The 20398-nt window shown below is 41.3% G+C and overlaps 2 protein-coding genes across 3 annotated transcripts; one reads left to right on the top strand and one right to left on the bottom strand.

Annotated features, from left to right (window-relative positions):
• Positions 1-940: 940 nt before the first annotated feature.
• Positions 941-9337, bottom strand: ttl (tubulin tyrosine ligase). Its single transcript, XM_039784346.1, has 7 exons — positions 8570-9337; positions 8249-8327; positions 7879-8111; positions 7473-7608; positions 7110-7379; positions 5700-5843; positions 941-3389 (listed from the first exon to the last, which is right to left on the bottom strand). Exons 1-7 carry the CDS (start codon positions 8736-8738, stop codon positions 3191-3193), a joined length of 1230 nt encoding a protein of 409 aa, XP_039640280.1. The 5' UTR covers positions 8739-9337; the 3' UTR covers positions 941-3190.
• Positions 9338-9629: 292 nt separating this feature from the next.
• On the top strand, positions 9630-13915 carry fignl1 (fidgetin-like 1). 2 transcript variants are annotated; one of them, XM_039782937.1, is made up of 3 exons: positions 9630-9729; positions 10062-10209; positions 11066-13915. In XM_039782937.1, exon 3 carries the CDS (start codon positions 11083-11085, stop codon positions 12976-12978), a length of 1896 nt encoding a protein of 631 aa, XP_039638871.1. In that variant the 5' UTR covers positions 9630-9729; positions 10062-10209; positions 11066-11082; the 3' UTR covers positions 12979-13915. The 2 variants fall into 2 exon arrangements, with proteins under 2 accessions (XP_039638871.1, XP_039638872.1); XM_039782938.1 differs by lacking the exon at positions 10062-10209 and having other exon boundaries at positions 9637-9729.
• The last annotated feature ends 6483 nt before the right edge of the window (positions 13916-20398 follow it).

Below are 20398 nucleotides of genomic sequence, written 5' to 3'. Positions count from 1 at the left end.
CGTGGCACAGCACCGGTATTGATGAGATCTAGCCTATTTAAATCTCCTGACACGACAACAGGATCAGTGAGGATCTAATGGCCAGTGACCTTTAGAGGTTTCTACATATCAGACAGATTTGCTGTTTCACACAGATTACAGGTTCATTTCATAAAAACACATTTGGAACATAGCAGCCGTCCGAGGATCCAGTCTAGCTCCATCAGAGCCCATTAGAGGGTCGAAAATAATTTCTTCTTACCTGTTACAGAGCTGTTGTACTGCAACATCACGTTTCTGTTTTTCTGGCCACTCAGTGTATCTTACTCACAAGCTGCATTCATGGTCCAGAAAAAAAAAACTTATATATAATAACTATATATACAAATCTTTTTATATTAGAGAAAAAGTCCAACATTTTGGGAAATACACTTGCTTACCTCTGACAGTTATATGAGCAGATGGATGTCACTTTCATCTCTGTGTCCATACAGAGTTGGTCTCGGATGTGTTTAGTCAAGTTTAGCATAAAGACTGGAAGCAGGAGGGAATCAGATTGTAAAGCAGAAATGTACACATGACAGAGGCTTGTTACTAGTAATATTTTTTTATTCTAGTAATATTGTTTCTGATAAAGACAATTGTTCATGCAAGAGTTTGGATAAGACATCACTGAACAAAAACACAGCACAGATATCCCTCTGAATATGATCCCTGATTTAGGATCACGTTGGCCAATTGATGTGATAATGTCCAGATTATAGCAACTACAAAAACCTTTACGGACACTGAAAATACAGCAGGAATTTGATCTTTGGTAAAGATGAGGAAACTTAGGAAAAATATGAGAAAAATGACATCATTGAATTTAAAAGAGGTCTTATAATGAGGCAAAAATCACTTCGATACAAAGAAACGAATGAAGGTGCATTTAAACGCTGGAGGTCCATTGCTTCTTTTTTTTTTTTTATCAATATGCAATTCCCCCTAAGGCACCTTTCCCTTTGACAGAAAGACATTTCCCTACAAATTGAATTCCAATACTGACAGTTTGCTTCTGATACTTCAAAAATCAGCAAACACGTGTAACCCATTTGTCAACACAACCATGACATACATCATTTTTCCAAACTTTCAAAAATAGCATTTCGGCTACATCAGGGCTCTGCAAAACATCACAGAAATGGATTCGTCATGTTCTTAGTTTCATGTCAGTGTAACCTGCTCTGTAACTATTCCATCTGTCTGACCATCTTCATATCCTTCATTTCCCAGAGTCATCTTGTAAACACAAATACACAGCGATTTAAAACAATAATGTTCCGATGGTGTCCCTTAACTTAAGTTACTCACAACATGGGATGTAAAGCCTCACACGTTTGAATCGAGGTTAGAAGAGAGGAGCAGCGGGGACTCTAACATCACGAGAGACACGCCTACTAAAACTCCTAGAATGACTTATTTTGTTTAAAATGAGCTCCTGGAGACACAACAGTTGAATCGACTACCCAACGAGCACATTTCTTTAGCTAATTTAAAGTTTCATGTCTGAGGAAAAACTAAACACCTCTTTCTACCAAACTGTAACATAAAATAGATGAGTTACCCCTCTAAAGGTCTTATCTATTCACAGAGAGATTCATTAAAAGAAAAGAACTGAAATCTTTCAAGGACCCCATGAAACAAAACAAAAAACAGTCGTGAAATGCAACTCTGATAGAAAAAAAAAAAAAGAACAGTACAAATTGGTTCATACAGTGACATGATCAAACACAAGCAGTAACCGAAGAAGAGGCAGTGACGGGATGAAGACGTGTGTCTGTGTCTTCCTTGCAGCCGCTGGCTGTCCGCTGACTTTTTCTGTGGTAATAACACACATTTGACACACAATGTTATACAAGCGCAGTGTAAAAAGTATGAAATATTTTTTTTTGTCTCCATCAGCTCTGTTATGTCTCTTGTGTCCTGCCAGTTTCGTTTCATGGGGCCTTTTACACACTTTGCACAACCTACTACTACTTTCATTACATAACAGTTCAAAAACATAATCCACACACTTGTTGAAGACACTTTACAATGACAAGTCTAGCTTTTCATACGTCAGAAATAAAACAGTCATTAGGGCAGCTCTACAAACTGGGACAAACAAGTGCTGTGGGGGCTTGTATGAGGATGCATTCTACTACATGCTTTCACGCAAACATGCTCTCTTCAGATGACAAATAAAATGCCCAAATAGTCTTCAGCTGGACTATTTTGTAGAAGAATGAGTTGAGAACAGAATACTGCAGGCTAATACTTGTCTTTCCTCTCTGCTGTAGAGAGGTCAGGGGTCAGGGACACTTGTTAGGACGGACTTAAACCTTGGTTTACCAGATGAAGGACGGCCTCCTTGTTGCTGTCCTAAACGCAAATTAAATATGGCGTCCACATGGCTAAGTTTAGAGGAATGTTGATTTTCAAGGCAAACCTTGACGTCTTGAATGTGTGGCTCATAAAGACACATCGGGTTAGTATACAAGTCTTTGTAAGTTTTAACAACTCTTGATCGCTTTTAGCATTCCTATGAAACTAAGGGGCACAGATAGCTGCAGGTAAGCTGCAAATAAAACAAAAAAAAGATAAAAATGTGTCTCATGAGATAAATAGCATTCCAATTTACACAAATTCACTAAGATCTCACATGTCAAGTAATACGTTTTTAAGCTAATTCTTGCCGACTGACCATGACCCCATTGACTTTACTGAGCAACAGTGCAAAGGCGTATAGAACAAGTACAAGCCACAGTGACAGAGCAAGCTAACTGGCAGTCTTTTTTTAAGGGAGCGTGGCTGGAAATGTAAGGCACTACAGTCTCAGTTTGAGCGTCTCTGCATCCTTCAGTCCTCCATTAATCTGCTTGTGGAGAAACTGGTGGTGGGACTGAGATGGAAGGGCGTCTGTCCTCACTCAGAAACTCCCGGAAAAGTTTGTTGATCCGTTCGTCCCCATCCTCACATTCGTTATAATATGCATAACCGGGAGAGCAGAGATCATTTCTGGCGCTCAGTGCTCTCCATAGAAAGAAAGACTCCCTTCAGGCGTGACAGGCAAGGTACAATTAAAGGCTGGGCTCGCTGCCATGTGCTGCTTCTCAGCTAGAGTTGAGGAGTGAGGACAGAGCATGAAAGAAGCGTGTACGGAGGAGACGAGGGGAATATTCGCGTGTGCTTACAGCCGAGTGAAAGGGCCCACGTGAAGAGGCCCTCTCAGTTTGGGAGAGGAGCAGGAGTTGGTGGTGAACGTGGAGGATGGGGAGGACGAATAAGGTGAAGAGGAAGCAGATGGGCAGTCACCGCCGCTGTTCATGGTGAAGACGCTGGAAACGGCCACGTCCACGATACCTTGACACAGCTCTGGATATAGTTTCCTGGAGGGGGAAGAGAAAATAGGAGGGTCAACTTGGCCTCACAGGTGGCTTTCTGACTAAATCATAGGGCTGGCTATTGAGTTCAATACTTTCTTAGGCACCGATTGAATTGCCTCAGTAACCATTGAGTATTAAAAAGGCTACGTTCACACCGCAAGTCTTAATGCTTAAATTGGATTTAAAAATTTTGCTCAGATACGATTTTTTGTTTGGCTGTTCACATTACCTTTTAAAATGTGGCCTATATCAGAGTCCAGTGTGAACTGTTTGCGGTTTCGAACTGACCCGCATGCGCAAAAGAATAATGACATCAGACGCAGCACGCTGTTGCACTAAAGTTAGGGAGGTTATGGAGCAAGTAAGCATTTTCGCTTTTATTTCAAAATGTTTGTGTAATGGCAGCCGTAACATTAATGAGCATACACTAATTAGGTCTTACACCTCACTCTCCCTCCATTGACTTGCTCCATCACTGTTCTCCATTTTGTAGGCCTAGTCAAGTTTTTAATTTTACTGTCTGTGTCTAGGGCTAACTCCCACCGGCGCATAATTGTGACAAATGTCGATGTAGATTGACGTAAAAGTTGCATAAAATCCACCTTGGTTGTTCACACCCTGGCTGCATTGAAAAAATAAATAAATAAATCAGACCTGGGTCTGATTCAGGACCACAAATGGAAGTGGTCTAAATCTGATTTGAAAAAAATCTGATCTGGGCAAGATTTGAGTGTTCACACAGATTTGGGCCACTTTTGCCTGCAGTCTGAACGTAGCCAAAATGTCTTGTTGTGTGGAACCAAATTTCAAAACGTAAGGGGTTAACTTTTTTTATGTAATGTGTAATGTAATCTTGTTAAAAGCGGTTTTTATAATTCGTAAAAAATTGGGTGTGTTTTTAAAAGTTTTTTCAATATCCAGCCCTACTTAATGAGTTCAAATAAAGTCTATGGGAAAAACTCACAATCCACAGCTAGCTGGGACTGGTTTAATATCTCTCATAGGAAATTAATTCCCATGACACTTAAAGGAACACGCCGACTTATTGGGACTTTAGCTTATTCACCATAACCCCCAGAGTTAGATAAGTCCTTACATACCCTTCTCATCTCCGTGCGTGTTGTAACTCTGTCTGACGCACCCAGCTCTAGCCTGGTTAGCACAGATCCTGGAGGTAACCGGTTCCAACTAGCCTACTGCTCCCAATAAGTGACAAAACAACACCAACATGTTCCCGTTTACATGTTGTGATTTGTATAGTCACAGCGTGTACAAATAACAAGGTCACTAAGCTTTTACTATCTAGTAATTGTTGACTCTATTCCTCCAACTCTGAGTGAACTCCAGGCGAACTCTCTGCTCCTCACCACGGGGCTTCTCAGGTGCTGCGAGCAAATCACTCCGCCCAAGTAGCAGAAGTAGCAGTGCTTCGCCTTCTGAGAATATAGTTCCCAGTTTGTATACGGTTAGAAGACGGCTGTGTCTCATGTGACCTTGTTATTTGTACACCCTGTGACTTTACAAATCACAACATGTAAATAGGAACATGTTGGCGTTATTTTGTCACTTATTGGGAGCAGTAGGCTAGTTGGAACCGGTTACCTCCAGGATTCATGCTAGGCTTAGCTAGCGCTGGGGGCGTCAGAAAGAGTTACATCACGCACGGAGATGAGAAGGGTATGTAAGGACTTATCTAACTCTGGGGGTTATGGTGAATAAGCTAAAGTCACAATAAGTCGGCATGTTCCTTTAAGTGTCATGGGAATTAATTTCCTATGAGAGATATTAAACCAGTCCCAGCTAGCTGTGGATTGTGAGTTTTTCCCATAGACTTTATTTGAACTCATTAAGTAGGGCTGGATATTGTTAAAAATCTTTCGACACCGATACCGGTTCCTGAACAATACTTTTTTAAGGTACCAATTTTATAAAAATCCGCTTTAACAAGATTACATTACACATTACATTAAAAAAAAAAAAAAAAAAGTCAGTTAACCCCTTAAAATTCACGAGGAGCAAAATTCTAAACGTGTATCTTTGACTCTGACCCTCCGTGGAACAAAAAACAATAAACAAACAAATATTCAAACATTTCCCCAAACACATTTTTAGATAATTCGAGCAATAGATTCGACGCTTCTTTTCCTCATATTGTAAACCAAAGCCAAACAGCTCTGTCTAAATGCAGACTGAAGCAATAGATGTGAACAGGAATCCAACAGAATCCAAAGATGGAAGATTTCTAGATGGAAAAGAAACAAGTGAAACCAAAAAGGATGCTCAGAAATAAACGATCAGCTGAATGGTACTGACTGTGCACAGGCTGGAGCTCCATTGATCTCAATGAGCCAGACTTTGAAGCTCTCGTCCACCATGAAATCGAATCCAAATAGTTGGAAGCTCTGGTAGGACAGGTGCTTGGTGCTGATTGTCGGCTCGATACATGTCAGACAGCTCCTGTGAAACCAGACAGCAAAATCATTTCCAATCATCCGACTGCTCGACAAACGCCTTCAACGACTTCATGCCGTGTGCAAACACTTGATACAATTCATTAGGAACGTTTCAGGCATTAAGTAATCGCCGACCTTTGAAAAGGAAATGCAGAATTAAAATGCCTCGTCTAAGCGATGGTAGCTGGTATGTGATAGATACCAAAGTCACATTTCCACAGCACTAAAGTGGGAATCATGCTTCTGCCGGGGCTCTACTCTACGCACAGTTTGCGCCGTAGCCTACGTATGCGGCCTGAAGTTTACACTCATTCGCTGCCGTCTGTGTCGTTCTAGGGCATCTCTTTAACAGAACAGCATGCGTGTATGCTGGGGAGTGTGTGGTAGAGCGAGTGAGAGGGTGACGGGGATTAGCTTCGGAGTGAGTTCAGACTCTAGACGCATAGTGGGAGAAACAAGGTGTTCCCCCTGTGCTTTGTGACCGCGGTCAGAAAGCTGTAGCAGGAAAAGTTAACACACACACAAAAAAAAAAATTAATTATGGATTTCAGTTTTCAATGTTATGTGTGAAAGCTAAGGGCTCCTGCTCACTGCCTGCGTGGCGTGAGCGTGGCGTTCCTGTTGCGTGGCGTTTTCTATGTCTTTGCACACCAGAAACGTGTCTGATGCGGCGCTGCTGCTGCTGCTAGCCTTGTCTGTACACATGTATGTTTCCCATTGATAATATGAAATAATAGCGTGTTCTTCAACTTTATTTTTGTCAATATTTTTGTGTTTGCCCATTTGTTTGCACATATTTCGATATATATTTTTAGATTTGAATTCCCTTTCCTGAGATAATAAAGTCCATGTTATTGTTTTATCAGAATCCAATTGAAATACAATTTCAAAAGGAGTTCAACAGATTTCCTTAAATATCTGCATTTATGTCAAAACCTAGAGACTTTCAAACATCAAAATGTCATTTATTAAATGGATTTGTGTCAAAATGACATATAAACATCTTTTCGGATTCTATTTTGCCTGGAAATGCTTTCAACATGCGTGCGTGAAAAATAGGCGTCGGTCCTATTTCTAGCATGCACCTGAGACGTGCGTGTCACGCAGGCAGTGTGCAAGCTCTAACCTGTTAACATGGGAGCCGAAATATGAACGGACACGCCACGCAGCTGACATGCTCACGCCACGCAGCCAGCGTGCAGGAGCCCTAAGCTGGGCTTTCTAGTAAATGAGATCCAATAATAAAAAATAAAAAAGAAGAAAGACCTACTTTATGATGTGCTTGATCTGAGGTAATATGTTGGTCTCCAGGGTGACATTGTGAGTGTTCAGCAGGTACAGCCTGAACTCATCAAAGAAGATCTCGTTCCCCTCCTCGTATCGGCCGTAGTTCTGGGAGTGCTCCTTCTGGATGCAGTGGTTGGTCAGGTGGCTGGTCATGTCCTGCAGGTCAGAGCTGTTGTAGGGCTCTGAGGACGTCCGCAGCACACCCTCCCGGTATAAATAGATGTTGTAGTGATGGTCCACTAGCACCCAGCTCCTAGCAATGGCATAACAGAACCCATATCAGCCTCAGTTACAAAGTCCAGACATACTAGAACATTCTCTGGTCGGTCTAACATTAAAGACTTGCCTGATGTCAAACTTCCGATGTCCCGGCTCCAGAAGCAGAGGTTTCTCCAGGTACTTCTGAATAACATGAACCTGTCCCTGATTATCAATGTACTCCAGCAGCTGATTAGCATCATGGGATATCAAAATACCAGCACCTGTTGCAATAAAAACAAATATGTAAAGCTGCCACTTACCACAATTTAAAACTGTAAACAATGGCAGTAGTAGGTCACATAAAAGATGATTTATCAAGGGAAAACGGTTGCCATGCAGAGCAAAACTCTTCCAAAGAGCTCAGAAAGGGTATGGAATTGATTTGATTCACTGTGATATAATTTAAGAAGACACTGAAGGAAAAAAAGGTCAGACTAAAGCTTACTCGTGTCTTGGATTTAAACCAATTAAACGTGGATAATAGTTATTACCCTTAGCTCCGGCAGAAGACTTGGCTATCCACACTGTGCCCTCCCCACTTTCTTTTTTAGAGTGATAGGAGGCCAAGAAAACTTCTCGCTCATCCGTCTTGGGATTGTTCTTCAGATGGCTAATGCCATTTGTAGCTGGAGCAACAGGGGTGTTGAGGTTGGTAGGATAGATGATGTAGGATTCTGGAAACCAGTTACTGGAGTCAGACAGCTCCGGGCTGGTCTTTATTAGCCTAATGGTAAAGAAGGGAAGTGGTCAGCTAATGTAACTGCCTTTGAATAATTCATTTGCATAATTCAAGTACATTAGAAACATGAACGACAGCAAAATATGCAGATTTTTTTTCATTTTTAAAAGACAGATACACACTTGACCAATGACGCCTTCCTGCACAGCTTGTCTGCTCCTCTGTAGTAATTCACCAGCTGAACCAGTCCTGGTTCGTGGCCTGTAAAATCCAAGTGAGGACATTTTAAAATGCGTTTAAACATCTGCGTGTACACTCAGAGCCTCGACTGCAAATCTACATGAGAGAGAGAGAGAGACACAGTGTTTCCACAGGATGCTGGAGCAAGCAGCTCTGCGCAGTCACAGCAGCTGCCTCGTCCTGAGTGGGTGTACACCAAATATAGCACACAAAAACACTTCATCAAAAACATCATATTATTAGAAAAAAAAAAACATATTTACCCAGACGTCCAAAGGGCAGTCTGTTCCGTTCCCCAAGCATTAAGTTGAATCTGGGATTGTCTTTTTTCAGCCTCTTCCATTGTCCGGTTGAGAGGAGGATTTTGGAAACTTCTGCATAAACCGTGCTGTTGTCGTCACGGGAAACAAACGTGTACATCGGGGTATTCATAATGCCACGTTCACCGCGAAGTGAAATATATAATAGAAACGATCGAATGTGTAACTCAGTTGTCTAGCTAGTTACGAGACTGTCTGGTTGGCACTGCAGCAGACGGACTGTTCAGGGTTATCTCCTCTGTCCGTGCCATGATGATGAGTCAGTCATATCCAGTCCACACTTCCCAGTTAACTCACAATATTGGTCCGAAGCTCCAAATTTAGTCTGAGGCTAACATTTATTTGTAAAAAAAAACCATTGTAACATGTGACGGGAAGAAATTTAAGATTTCTGCGCATACAGGGTTCCTTCACTAACCCCAGACAAGGGTGTGACTGACTGCTGCTACCCGGCTCCTGGGGTTGGTCCCGTCTGGATTAATTAAGATCCCGTCTCCGGTTTAGCTTTAGCTAACGGGCTGCTACCGCTATGAACAGCTATTCAGGAAACTTTTCCTGCGATCTCTCCTCAAAGACAAATACTTTAATAATAAATAGTACGAAACGTGAACTAACTACCTAACGTTAGTTAGCTACACAAACGCAGCTTATTTTCCCACGGCGGCGTATGATCTGAAGCTCTCAGCAGCAGTCGCTGTCATCCACTGTCGACAGCATAAACAAAAAAACTCCACGCTTGTGGTTAGTGTAGTTTACGCGTACACTAATGTCAAGAGTACTTTATATTTTATTGTTTCTTCTACTTAATAAAATAAAATAATGCAACATGGAATGCAATGTATGTAAAAGTATTCTGTCTTTAACAATAATTTATTTCGGAAATGAGCTCCCAGAATATAATTTCAAGAAAGATGGTACTTCGTTTCCCAGAATGCAACACGATAAAGCGACAACTTAATTTATGCTTATGTATGTTGTGGCCACAAGATGGCGATGTAGACCTCAAATTAGCAGGTCGGACCCTGATTCCATATAGTCTATGGGTGACTCCACAGTCTGGAGAAAATAAGTTTTAAAACTCAAGGCAAAGCTTTTCACTTTAGGTAAAACTGCATAGTAGTTTATAATTTATTATCACGAATCAAAAAGCTTTACGTGGGAATTGATATAGCGGCAAAATAACACATTAACAGATCGTCACTCTCTGGGCGAACCTGGGGGATAAATGGAGCACTCCCTAGTTGTGACAAGTTATAGGTCCCGTTCCGATATTTTCAAATTAGTTAATGGCTTTAGCTTGGCTCTTTATTATTCTTATATTTTCATCATAAGTCGACGTTTTGTCAATTGAATAACTACTAACGTGTGGTTAGTTTAGGCTGGGTTTCTACATTAGGTGAAACCGATGCTGAAAGTCTAATTTATGTTTTTTCAGGAACGAATTGGAACGTGGCCGTAAGTCGCTGCTGAAGAAGAAACAGGTGGCGGGAACAACTAAACTACGAGACATTTTAAAACTTGTGTATGTTACGTCAGTGCATCACCTATTTACTTTGTCATAACAGCAGAAGATATCTCTAATAGTAAGTGTCGTCCGTCATCCTCAGTGTTGTGGCTTGTTGTGTTTGTGGTGTATTTTCAGTGAACGCTAAGCTAATGCCTGTATTGCTAGTCTGTGAATTAGAACGAGTTGACTGTTTATAACTGCATGTCATGGAGACTAAACTAGGTTTCCCTGCCAGTTGAATGAATGACCTAATGTTATATGACACTGCAGCAGCTTTGTTAGTGAACGTCCCTCCAGTACCGCTACATATTCATCAAATTAGATATTTAGCTAGCGTAGCTGCATGTCGTTAAAGAGGCGTTTGACCCGTTTTAGAAATTGTCACTTAATATTCAATGTTAGTAGCTACTAAGTGAAAACACTTGTATTTTCTCTCTTTTTCTCTGGAAGAGCTTTGTCAAGACTGAGAAAACAACACTTTTTATGTTTAGAAGTCATCTCAGCTGGGGATATGGCGACTAACAAAGTAGCTATGCTTTAAACATTGAATTGTGAAAAATATTAAAGACAAGTTAAAAACATGGGCATGGGAGGGTCTTAACGCAGAGATGCTTTTGAGTTGGGATGCTATTGAGTTGGATGAAGTGTTTTTGGAACTTGAGCCATGCTTTCTAAAGTCAGGATATCTTAGCCTCTGCCGCTTCATCAGTTTGAACCATGCTCTTTTATTCTGTTCTTGTGAGGCACCGGGGTTAATGGAAGTGCAATACTAAATCAACAGGCTCCTGTATCATATGCCCCATGCATATCACAGAATGTAATGTAATGAGATGCAACTTTTTGTTTGTTTGTTTGGGTCAGGGGTGATGTGGACCACGGCTTTTACTGATGTCATGCATTTTTAATTACCTTTGTCCCATCTCCTTCATCAGACTGGAGCAGGCCAGGCATGAGTGGAGCACACCTGGACGAATGGCAGAGGAGGTCCTTTGACATTTCATCTGGCAACTGTACACCTGAACAGACGGCCGATGCCTACCGGGCCCACATCCTCTCCATTCAGTATGCATGGGCAAGCTCCCAGCTCTCTCAGGCCGGCATGGCCAGCCTGCTCAGGACCTACTCGGAGCGCTACGCCGCAGTGCTGGACTCGGATGACCCCCGCACAGGGCTTAACAACTATGCAGAGAGCGCGCTGCATCTGGCCCGCAGTCAGAAGAACTACAGTGACAAATGGGAGTCGTCCCTGACCGCAGAGAGTGTGCTGGAGCTGCCCTGCGTGCAGAGGATGATACAGGCAGGCAAAGGGGGAGGAGGCTCCCTGGTGGCAGCAGGAGATGTTAACATATGTGTTGGAGTCAGGTCAGAGGCTGCATTGTTCAAACCTATAGGCCCACCACAGCCTAAAACAGAGGTTAACAATACTACCAGTAATCCTGCTACTAATATTGCTTTAGAGAGGCCAAGAGGCTCTGAGGGGATTTCAGGTAATCCAAACTCCTTCTCCCGACCTCCAGCCCGACCGCAGTCTGTGTTTAGTCATTCTTCTTCAGGTCATCCACAGGGAAACGCTGGCCCTGCATGGGGTACGCAAAACAATCAGTCCTCCTACTTCCCCACCTCCAACCCTTCTAAGCGGAAGAATTTTTACAACCCAGATGGAGGGGATGGTGGCAGGGGGCAACACGGAGGTCAAGCGGGTACTGACCCGCGAGCTGGAGGCAACTTTAGAACTGCTCGTGAGCAGTTCATTGTTGATCAACAGAAAAGACACTCCAATCAGCCTACGAGAGGTCAGACCATGGCAGCAACTGTGAAGAGATCTCTGGGTGCTAACAGGCCTCGAGGTGCGTCTTCTAAATTTGTGTCACCTATTCCACGACCGGAGGAGGAAGAAGAAGCTAGCCGTAATTCCAATCAGGAACCTCAGATCCTGGACGAGCGCCTGAAAAACCTCGAGCCCAAGATAATCGAGCTGATCATGAGTGAGATCATGGACCACGGGCCTCCTGTCACCTGGGATGACATAGCAGGCCTGGAGTTTGCTAAGGCCACCATAAAGGAGATTGTGGTTTGGCCCATGCTGCGACCTGACATCTTTACTGGCCTCCGTGGTCCGCCCAAAGGCATCCTGTTGTTTGGACCACCAGGGACCGGGAAAACTCTGATAGGAAAATGCATAGCTTGCCAGTCAGGTGCCACCTTCTTTAGCATCAGTGCTTCATCGCTCACATCCAAGTGGGTGGGTGAGGGGGAGAAAATGGTGCGAGCCCTTTTTGCCATTGCCCGCTGCCACCAGCCTGCTGTCATTTTCATTGATGAAATTGACTCACTGTTGTCCCAGCGGACAGACGGGGAGCACGACTCATCGCGTAGGATAAAGACGGAGTTCCTGGTCCAGCTGGATGGGGCGGCCACGGCAGCCGAGGACCGCATCCTGGTGGTGGGCGCCACCAACCGGCCTCAAGAGATAGACGAGGCTGCCCGCCGCCGCCTGGCAAAGAGGTTATACATCCCCCTGCCTGAAGCAAAGGCCCGTCGGCAGATAGTAACTAACCTCATGACTCAAGAGAAGAACCAGCTGAGAGAGCAGGAGCTGGAGAGCGTGGTAACAGCCGCCGAGGGCTTCTCAGGGGCTGACATGACTCAGCTGTGTCGAGAGGCAGCGCTGGGGCCCATCCGCAGCATCCAGCTCAGTGACATTGCCACTATCACTGCAGATCAAGTGCGACCAATCCTCTACACTGACTTCCAGGAGGCCCTGAAGACGGTACGACCCAGTGTCTCATCAAAAGACTTGGAGCTGTATGAAGACTGGAATAAGACTTTTGGATGTGGACGTTAAGCGTGACTCCTCATCCCGATTATACGTCTGTTAAAGTTATAGATGTTATTTTGAACTGAGTTGAGATATACATTTTGGCTCTAGCTAAATCTATAGATTTGTAAATATTTTCTTTGTTGCACGCAAAGCACATAGAGTGGGTGGACAAAACAGCAGGAGAACCTTACATAATTGCAGAATCAATTGAAGATTAAATCAACAACTCTGACAGAACAAACCTAAAAATATAGCTTCACAAAGGAAGTGCTATGTATGTTAGATGCATTATATTGAGCAGGTGTATCTATTATTTTTTCCATCCCCCAGTGTGTCAAACAGTTCATTTTTAGTTGATTTGTTAATCTCTTTACAACCAGCCTGATGTTTATTCAACCATTAACATTTGTCCTTACTTACAGGCTGTTGTCACCACACTTGGAACAAAAATCTAAACATATTAGCTGAAATAAGTTGAGCACTGTCTTTGTATTGTTTTAAATGCAGCCCAATACTTCTTTACGGTAATCTTTGTGGTGAGAGAACTTTTCTGTGTGGAGAAACTGCTCTGTGAATTGTTCCCAGCTGTTTGCATTATGCATTCACATTGTTTTCAGCAATTTATTTATTTTTATGGCCAGATTGTTTTGTTTGGATATTTATGTTACTGTTGCTTGGTGGTTTGGTGTAAGCATTAGGCACCATGTCGTGTGCTTGAACTGTCTTCCAGATAAAGCAATGATCTGTTTAAATTCCTTTTTATAGCGCTTAGCATCCTTTTTTGTAACACTTTGAGGATGAACATTCAGCGTAAGTAGTATTAATTCCCAAAGATATTCTCAACTATCTCATATGCTGTATCTCAACACTTCACTTTTGTTGATGCTTTAATTTGTTTCAATTAATTGCATTGCCAAAATTGTATTTTTCTTTTTCCTAATAAATTGAAATGATGTCCTCATGTGCACGTTTGTTTAGGTCTAAGAATTAAAACACATCCCCAGTAAGTTCGTCTCCAGTGTAGTGTGGCATTTCCCCACTTGTTCCTCCTTCCCATCTGATCCACAGAGGGCAGTGTGATCACTTTGATAAGAGCTTTATTTGCACATCTCTATAGTATTTTGCCTGTAGTCTAGTCCTGTCCTACGTCTCTGAGGCTGGATGTGCTAATCTTATCTACAGAAGTTGGGCAAGAGTATCCTGGGTGTCAAGAAAAGTGTCTTTTCCTCCCTTCCTTTTAGTGATTAAGACCACAGTGGCGTCAAAAGGAAATCTGTTACTGCAATACATCCTTTTTTTATTAGAAAATGAGCATGAGCTCCATAATTAAAAATGTTAGTACCCATCCTGATCCTCTGGGTTCATGGCCGATATAGTAGATGTACTGTGTGTATTTCAAACTGTCTGTCCAGTTAATGTCTCAGCCATCAGTATTAATAAATAAGAGGGTTAATCCATTGCCAAGTGGTAGCTCAGTCTGACATTTTTAACATTGTTGATGTTTTTTGAGTTGAATGCCTCACTGGTCATAAATACACTGCTATTGAGCAGGCCCATTATAGATTGTGCACACATGAAATGAAATTCTCATGTAAATTTAATGAAACAATCTGAAAATCTGGAAGCCCATGAAAAAAGACTTTCATTTATTTTTCATCTTTTTGTCAAGTCCCTGATAAATATTTCAGACGTGTGTGGTTGGCCACTGTATTGAAACTTTGTTGAATTAGCCAGCAGTGAAAGTCGTCACACAACCCCCCCCCCTCGGGCATCTCCGCACACGGGGACTCCTCACAGCTGGACTGGGACAGATGCACAGAATTCCTCTGGTGCTGGTGGGATCCATGGAGTATGGACTGAAAACGGTGACATATGGTGTAAGCTTGTAGCTCAATTTGACTGGCTGTGCAGCAGTGCTCACATCTGGGGTTGTGTGGTCACAAACGAAACATATTGCACACTATGTTCATTGAAAAAAAAAAGTGTAATTTTACTGCCTATAGCTTGTTATTCAAATTTTAGATACTGGCTTTTGAAATCGAGGTAGAAATGTATCAGCTGAGTATTTAAGTAACCTAAACATAGTCGTGATTGTATTGTAACAGCTTTATGTTGCCTGTTTGGGATATTGTATGTTCAGAGATCAAGTATAGATGTTGATGGAAGAAGCATTCACAACTTTCCTTAAAGGAATACGCCACCGTTTGTTGAAATAGGGCTTATCACGGTCTACCCTGGCTGTAGATAGGTGGGCCAATGCATTTTTTGTCTCAGTGCAAGCAATTAGGTTGTTTTTTTGTCTTTTGTTGGCTCACTGTTACTCACAACATGCTAACCGGCAACATAGGATTCCATTCACTAAGCTAAGCTAACTAGCAGCGGCGCTGCCAGTGTTGCACCGGACTAAAACAAAGCATGCACAAAAAATGCATTGGCCCACCTATCTACAGCTAGGGGAGACCGTGATAAGCCCTATTTCAACAAACGGTGGCGTATCCCTTTAAGTAAAAGTATCTAGAACAATGTAAAAAAAAAAAAAAAAGTTGTACTATATAAATAGGTCTAGGATTGGGTAAATAGTCCTCTTTTCAAAATGTTAACTGAGTAAAAGCATTGAAGTATTTTACAGCAAAATGTACCTATAGTTAAAATCCTTAAGATTTTCAAGTTTTTCATTAAATCAAACCCAGCTTTTTATATTATTTATGTATTTTCCAGCAACAGCCATTGAATGCATCTACATTCTGTAATCACTTATCTACATAGTAGTTTTCATTGTTGGTGGTGGGGGTCCGCCATTTCCACACTGGATTTAAATTGCCTTCACGCACACCAGGGATTCAAAGGAAACAATGCAGCATGTAATGCAGTGTTGCCTGTATATTTTATTTCGGAAAACTACTCGAGTGGTGTCCAGTATGAAATCAGATTGCATTTGAAGTTATTTTTGACACAATTATTATCAAAACAACATTAATTTGTTTGACTGCACTGTAAACAGTAGTTCTAAACCGCAGATGCTGTTTTCTCCAGTGACCACTTGTGTCAACAAAACCAATCACGACTGAAATCTTAAGGATTATAATTTAAAAGTATCAAAAGTAAACATCCTCCTTTTGCTGACAATGTGTGTGTTGTACTTTTATAGGCTGGTAATGCTGATGCATCAGTGCATTCGTAGCATTCTACTGTTGTAGCTGCATGGTTTAAACTACTTTATATACCTTATACTTTATATATATATATATATATATATATATATATATATATATATATATAAATATATATAGATAGATATATATCCTCTTTCAAATGAAACAAAGTGAGAAGTTTAGAGGGGAAATGTGTCTTTGGTGGAACTACGAACAACTCATAATGTGAAATGTAAGTAGATACTGTTTTTTTGTAAGATGTCACAAGACAGGTTGGGAACCACTGATTTCATCTTTAATCCAGTGTATTTAATGTAAAATCTTTATCCAAAAAGTAACAAGTAACTATAGCTGTTAAATGTACTGGAGTAAAAAGTACAATATTTCTGTCTAAAATGTAGTGGAGAAGTATAGAGCATACAATAGAAATACTCCAGTAAAGTACAGGTACCTCAAAATTGTACTTAGGTACAGCCACTGACTGAGTGTATTTAGTTACTTTCCACCACTGGGCACTTTACCCTATACATGATGCACAAATTGGGCCCCACATGTTGAGAAACAATAGTTGAAACAGTGACCAACATTGAATGTTTTATTATGGCCATCCATTACTGGGACACAGTCCCGTGAAGTGTAAACTTTGAGCACTAACATCTTGTTGGATCCTGTTAACAGCACAATTGGAATTGGTTGAGACTGATTCTTAAAGGAGTATTTCAGTCAGCTGGCTGAAAGGGGAAGTGAGATTTGGGATTCTGGCAGGGCCAGAGTTGGTTGGCCAGATTATCCCTCTCATGCAAATGCCCTCCCTCCCCTGTTGGGTCCCAGTCAAGCGTAGGGGGCTCAGCACTGGCCACAGCTGCTTCCCGTTTCTGCTAAATCACACAGCAGCCATCTGGATGAGGCTGTCGCCGCCCAACGCCGCCGAGCTCCTCTTCGCCGGCCTCTGCCGAGCCTCTGCAGACACAGACAGGCCTGGCCCTCAGAGCCCCGGCCCCTGCCTTCTGCTCCAGTGCCTGATGCTCTCTGTCCCAGCACCTCAGAGCTCCACACACTCTTCAGGTCCTGGACACGGCATGCTGGTGTGTGTGTGTGTGTGTGTGTGTGTGTGTGTGTGTGTGTGTGTGTGTGTGTGTGTGTGTGTTGTGTGTGTGTGTGTGTGTGTGTATATATATATATATATATATAGCATGTGGCGTGGAGACCCTCATATATATATATATATATATATATATATATATATATATATATATATATATATATATGGAGGGTCTCCACGCTCACATGCTGCTTATGCTACCAGTATTCCCTTGATGTCACAATTTTAACACAAGGGTCTCGGTGCAGACAAATGCCACTGTGATGTTTCAGCCTTGCATTCTCTGTCTGTCTGGCATCCTTTGTAAATTACACGATAATATGAAGAAGAATTTTAGTTGGAAATTATGCAAAGTATGGGTTTTAACTACAAAAACACTGAAGGGTAAGATCAATAATTCATGGAAATTAGCTTTTTTGCTAAATCTAGACTGTACTTTTCAACCACACATTGGTAATTGTATGTGGAGAGGTGTTTATTTATTCACCCTTCAGTGCCAGTCATTCACTCTTTCTTGGCTCTTTCTTGACAGGTAGAAGTGAGCAGCATCTTGAATGGCATCTAAACTTAATTATTTCAGAAGGTTCGAAAGTGTGAAATGAAATCTCCATATTTCCTTGGAAGGTAAAACTCAGAGAAACCTTGCATTAACTCCAGGAATCATTTTCACTTTAATGTGGACATTTCCATATTCTTTTGACAGGTAATTAATACAGTCCAGTTAAGAAAACTATCTTATTAAAAACATCTATATAAATATATAAAAATCATCCCAAGTAGCTACAGGTCTGTTAGCAGTCTAGTCATTAAACAACTTCCTCAAGTATAAATTCTCCTTATTACTGCACTCATTCACTGAAAAACAAAACATTTCCCCACTCTTTGTGCATATATAAAATATCCTTTATTGATATTTTGCAAGCATAAAGCTCATTCAAACCTCAAATGGCTCCTCTTCATTTTGTGAGTGATACAATTCTTAGCCATCAGGTAAGGCCGGATAACATTTTCTTCGGATAAAATTAAAAATAAATTCCAGCAGCAGTCATGTTTTCACCTCCAACACATTTAGTACAGTTGGACAGAAAGAGATGCAGCTTTTATTGACTACTCTACAGACAAACATCAATCACTGTAATAAATACAAAAACAGACAGGCATGTAACTGTGATATAAATAATAGTAGGTTGTTACAAATACAAGAACAGGTTGAAACGTTAAAAGGAAATGTGGGGTTATCTACATTGATTGTTTTTATTGATTGCATTTAATACAGATTTTAAAATGAGTTTTCCTGCACTGAAAAAAGCTGCAGAAAATTTCAGTAACTACATTTGTAAATGTATGGTTGGAAATCTTTTCTATTTTAAATCTAGAAAAAAGACATTTTATACATGTGGCAACTGTAAATACATAATTTAAAAACCTTTGCAAGAGGGCTCCTGGGTAACTAACCTGGTGGAGCGGACACCCATATATATATAGAGGTTCACTCCTCAACACAGTGGCCGCGGGTTCGACTCCAACCAGCGGCCTTCTGCTGCATGTCTTTCCCCTTCTCTCTCCCCTCTCAAGTCAACTGTCCTATACAAATAAAGGCCAAAAAAAATTGTTCAAAAACCTTTGTAGGATGTGGCACAGTAGCTCCCCTCTGTTGTCTACACGGAACATTATTATAATACATACATTTGTTTCTTACTACTCTTCCTTTTGAGCATGGTATTTGAAAAAAAAAAAGGTTATTTTTTGTATAGTTGTGCATGTATCTGTTTTCAACTAACATGCATACTTTGTATAAAAAAAGACAACTTTCAGACATCCACAGTGTAATTTACATGTTGTATTTCTATGCACTTAGGGACCGTTCGGTATTTATGGAAAGGACCACCGGAGGAAAATAGGGGAGGGTCATGTCTTTTTATTCTTTGTTGAGGGGAAGGGTCATCCAACATTTTTTAGTCTGGGGGGTTACCCAACTTTTGTATTCATAGAAACAGCAAAATTTCAAAGTGGCTTGTTTGGTGCATATTTATCCATTTAGCTCTCAGTCTCGGCCCCCGCTACCAGATGGGTCTGACCCATGAGTTTGCTGGGGGGAAAACAAACCCCCAGCATACTGAAACGGGTAATTGCATTGTTTAAAAAATGAGTGGAATAATTACGCCTGGCATTACCAGATATTTTAAATATATTTTAAATACCACAAAACAAATAAAGGTGGTAGGTAATACATATGATTTCATATACTGCTTTAGTAAAAAAAATATTTCCTGGCTGACGATGCGAAGAGCAGGACGTAAAAAACGAAAATGAATGTTGCTAGTCTGGACATCTTACCGTGCCAAGGTTACAATTAAGGTTTCCTAAATGCCTTAATGCCATGCATTTGATGTCAGCTTACTAATTGATTGCGGGTTTTGTGTAGATTTGGACTTGTATACGTTTATTCCACTTTGTTAAAACGGTGAAGTGGAGGAAGCCTAGTGACGAGTCCATAGCAAACTGTTTGTGTGTTGAATGTTACCCAGAGTGCTTTGCTGAATGGTCTCAATGTTTTATTGTTTTATTTCATGTGAATACTAGTTTACTAGAGGAGTAACTTAGTATTTGAAATAATGCAGTTATGCAGGAAGTGCGCATTTAGTTTCCATGCTTATTGTGTTTCCACAACGTTAGTGAGTAAGGTACAGGTAAGGTAAAGGTACTTTAATGTCACATACACATAGCAAAATTCATTCTCTGCATTTAACCCATTCCTCAAGGGAGCAGTGTGGAGCCAATCACAGCACCCAGGGACCAACTCCAGATCTGACTGGAGAACCTAGTATATGTTTTTGATGGTGGGGGAAACTGGAGCGCTCGGAGGAAACCCACACAAACATGGGGAGAACATACAAACTCCACACAGAAAGGCCTGGAACTACCTGGATTCAAACCCAGAACCTTCTTGCTGTGAGGCTACAGTGCTAACCATTGGGCCACCATGCTGCCATATTGGGCCACCATGCTGCCAGTAAATCTACTGAAATGGCCACCACACCATAACAGAGGAGTGTGATGAAATTATTATTTGGAATTGTTGGGTCTTTGTAAATTATAGAGTGTGGTCTAGACCAATCTATCTGTAAAATGTCTCGAGATAACTATTGTTGATGATTTTGATACTATAAATAAAATTGAATTGAATTGA

The sequence above is a fragment of the Perca fluviatilis genome, chromosome 19 (genome assembly GCF_010015445.1).
Source record: "Perca fluviatilis chromosome 19, GENO_Pfluv_1.0, whole genome shotgun sequence".
Taxonomy (NCBI): Eukaryota; Metazoa; Chordata; class Actinopteri; order Perciformes; family Percidae; genus Perca; species Perca fluviatilis.
Note: the sequence above shows the minus strand (reverse complement) of the source record. Positions and strands in the feature narration are given on the sequence as shown.

Coding starts and splice junctions, on each gene's coding strand:
- ttl (XM_039784346.1), bottom strand. CDS start 8,738: ATGAATACCCCGATGTACACGTTTGTTTCCCGTGACGACAACAGCACG. Junction 8,112..8,248: donor AGGAAGGCGTCATTGGTCAA/GTGTGTATCTGT, acceptor CTTTACCATTAG/GCTAATAAAGACCAGCCCGG. Junction 7,609..7,878: donor GTCTTCTGCCGGAGCTAAGG/GTAATAACTATT, acceptor TTATTGCAACAG/GTGCTGGTATTTTGATATCC.
- fignl1 (XM_039782937.1), top strand. CDS start 11,083: ATGAGTGGAGCACACCTGGACGAATGGCAGAGGAGGTCCTTTGACATT.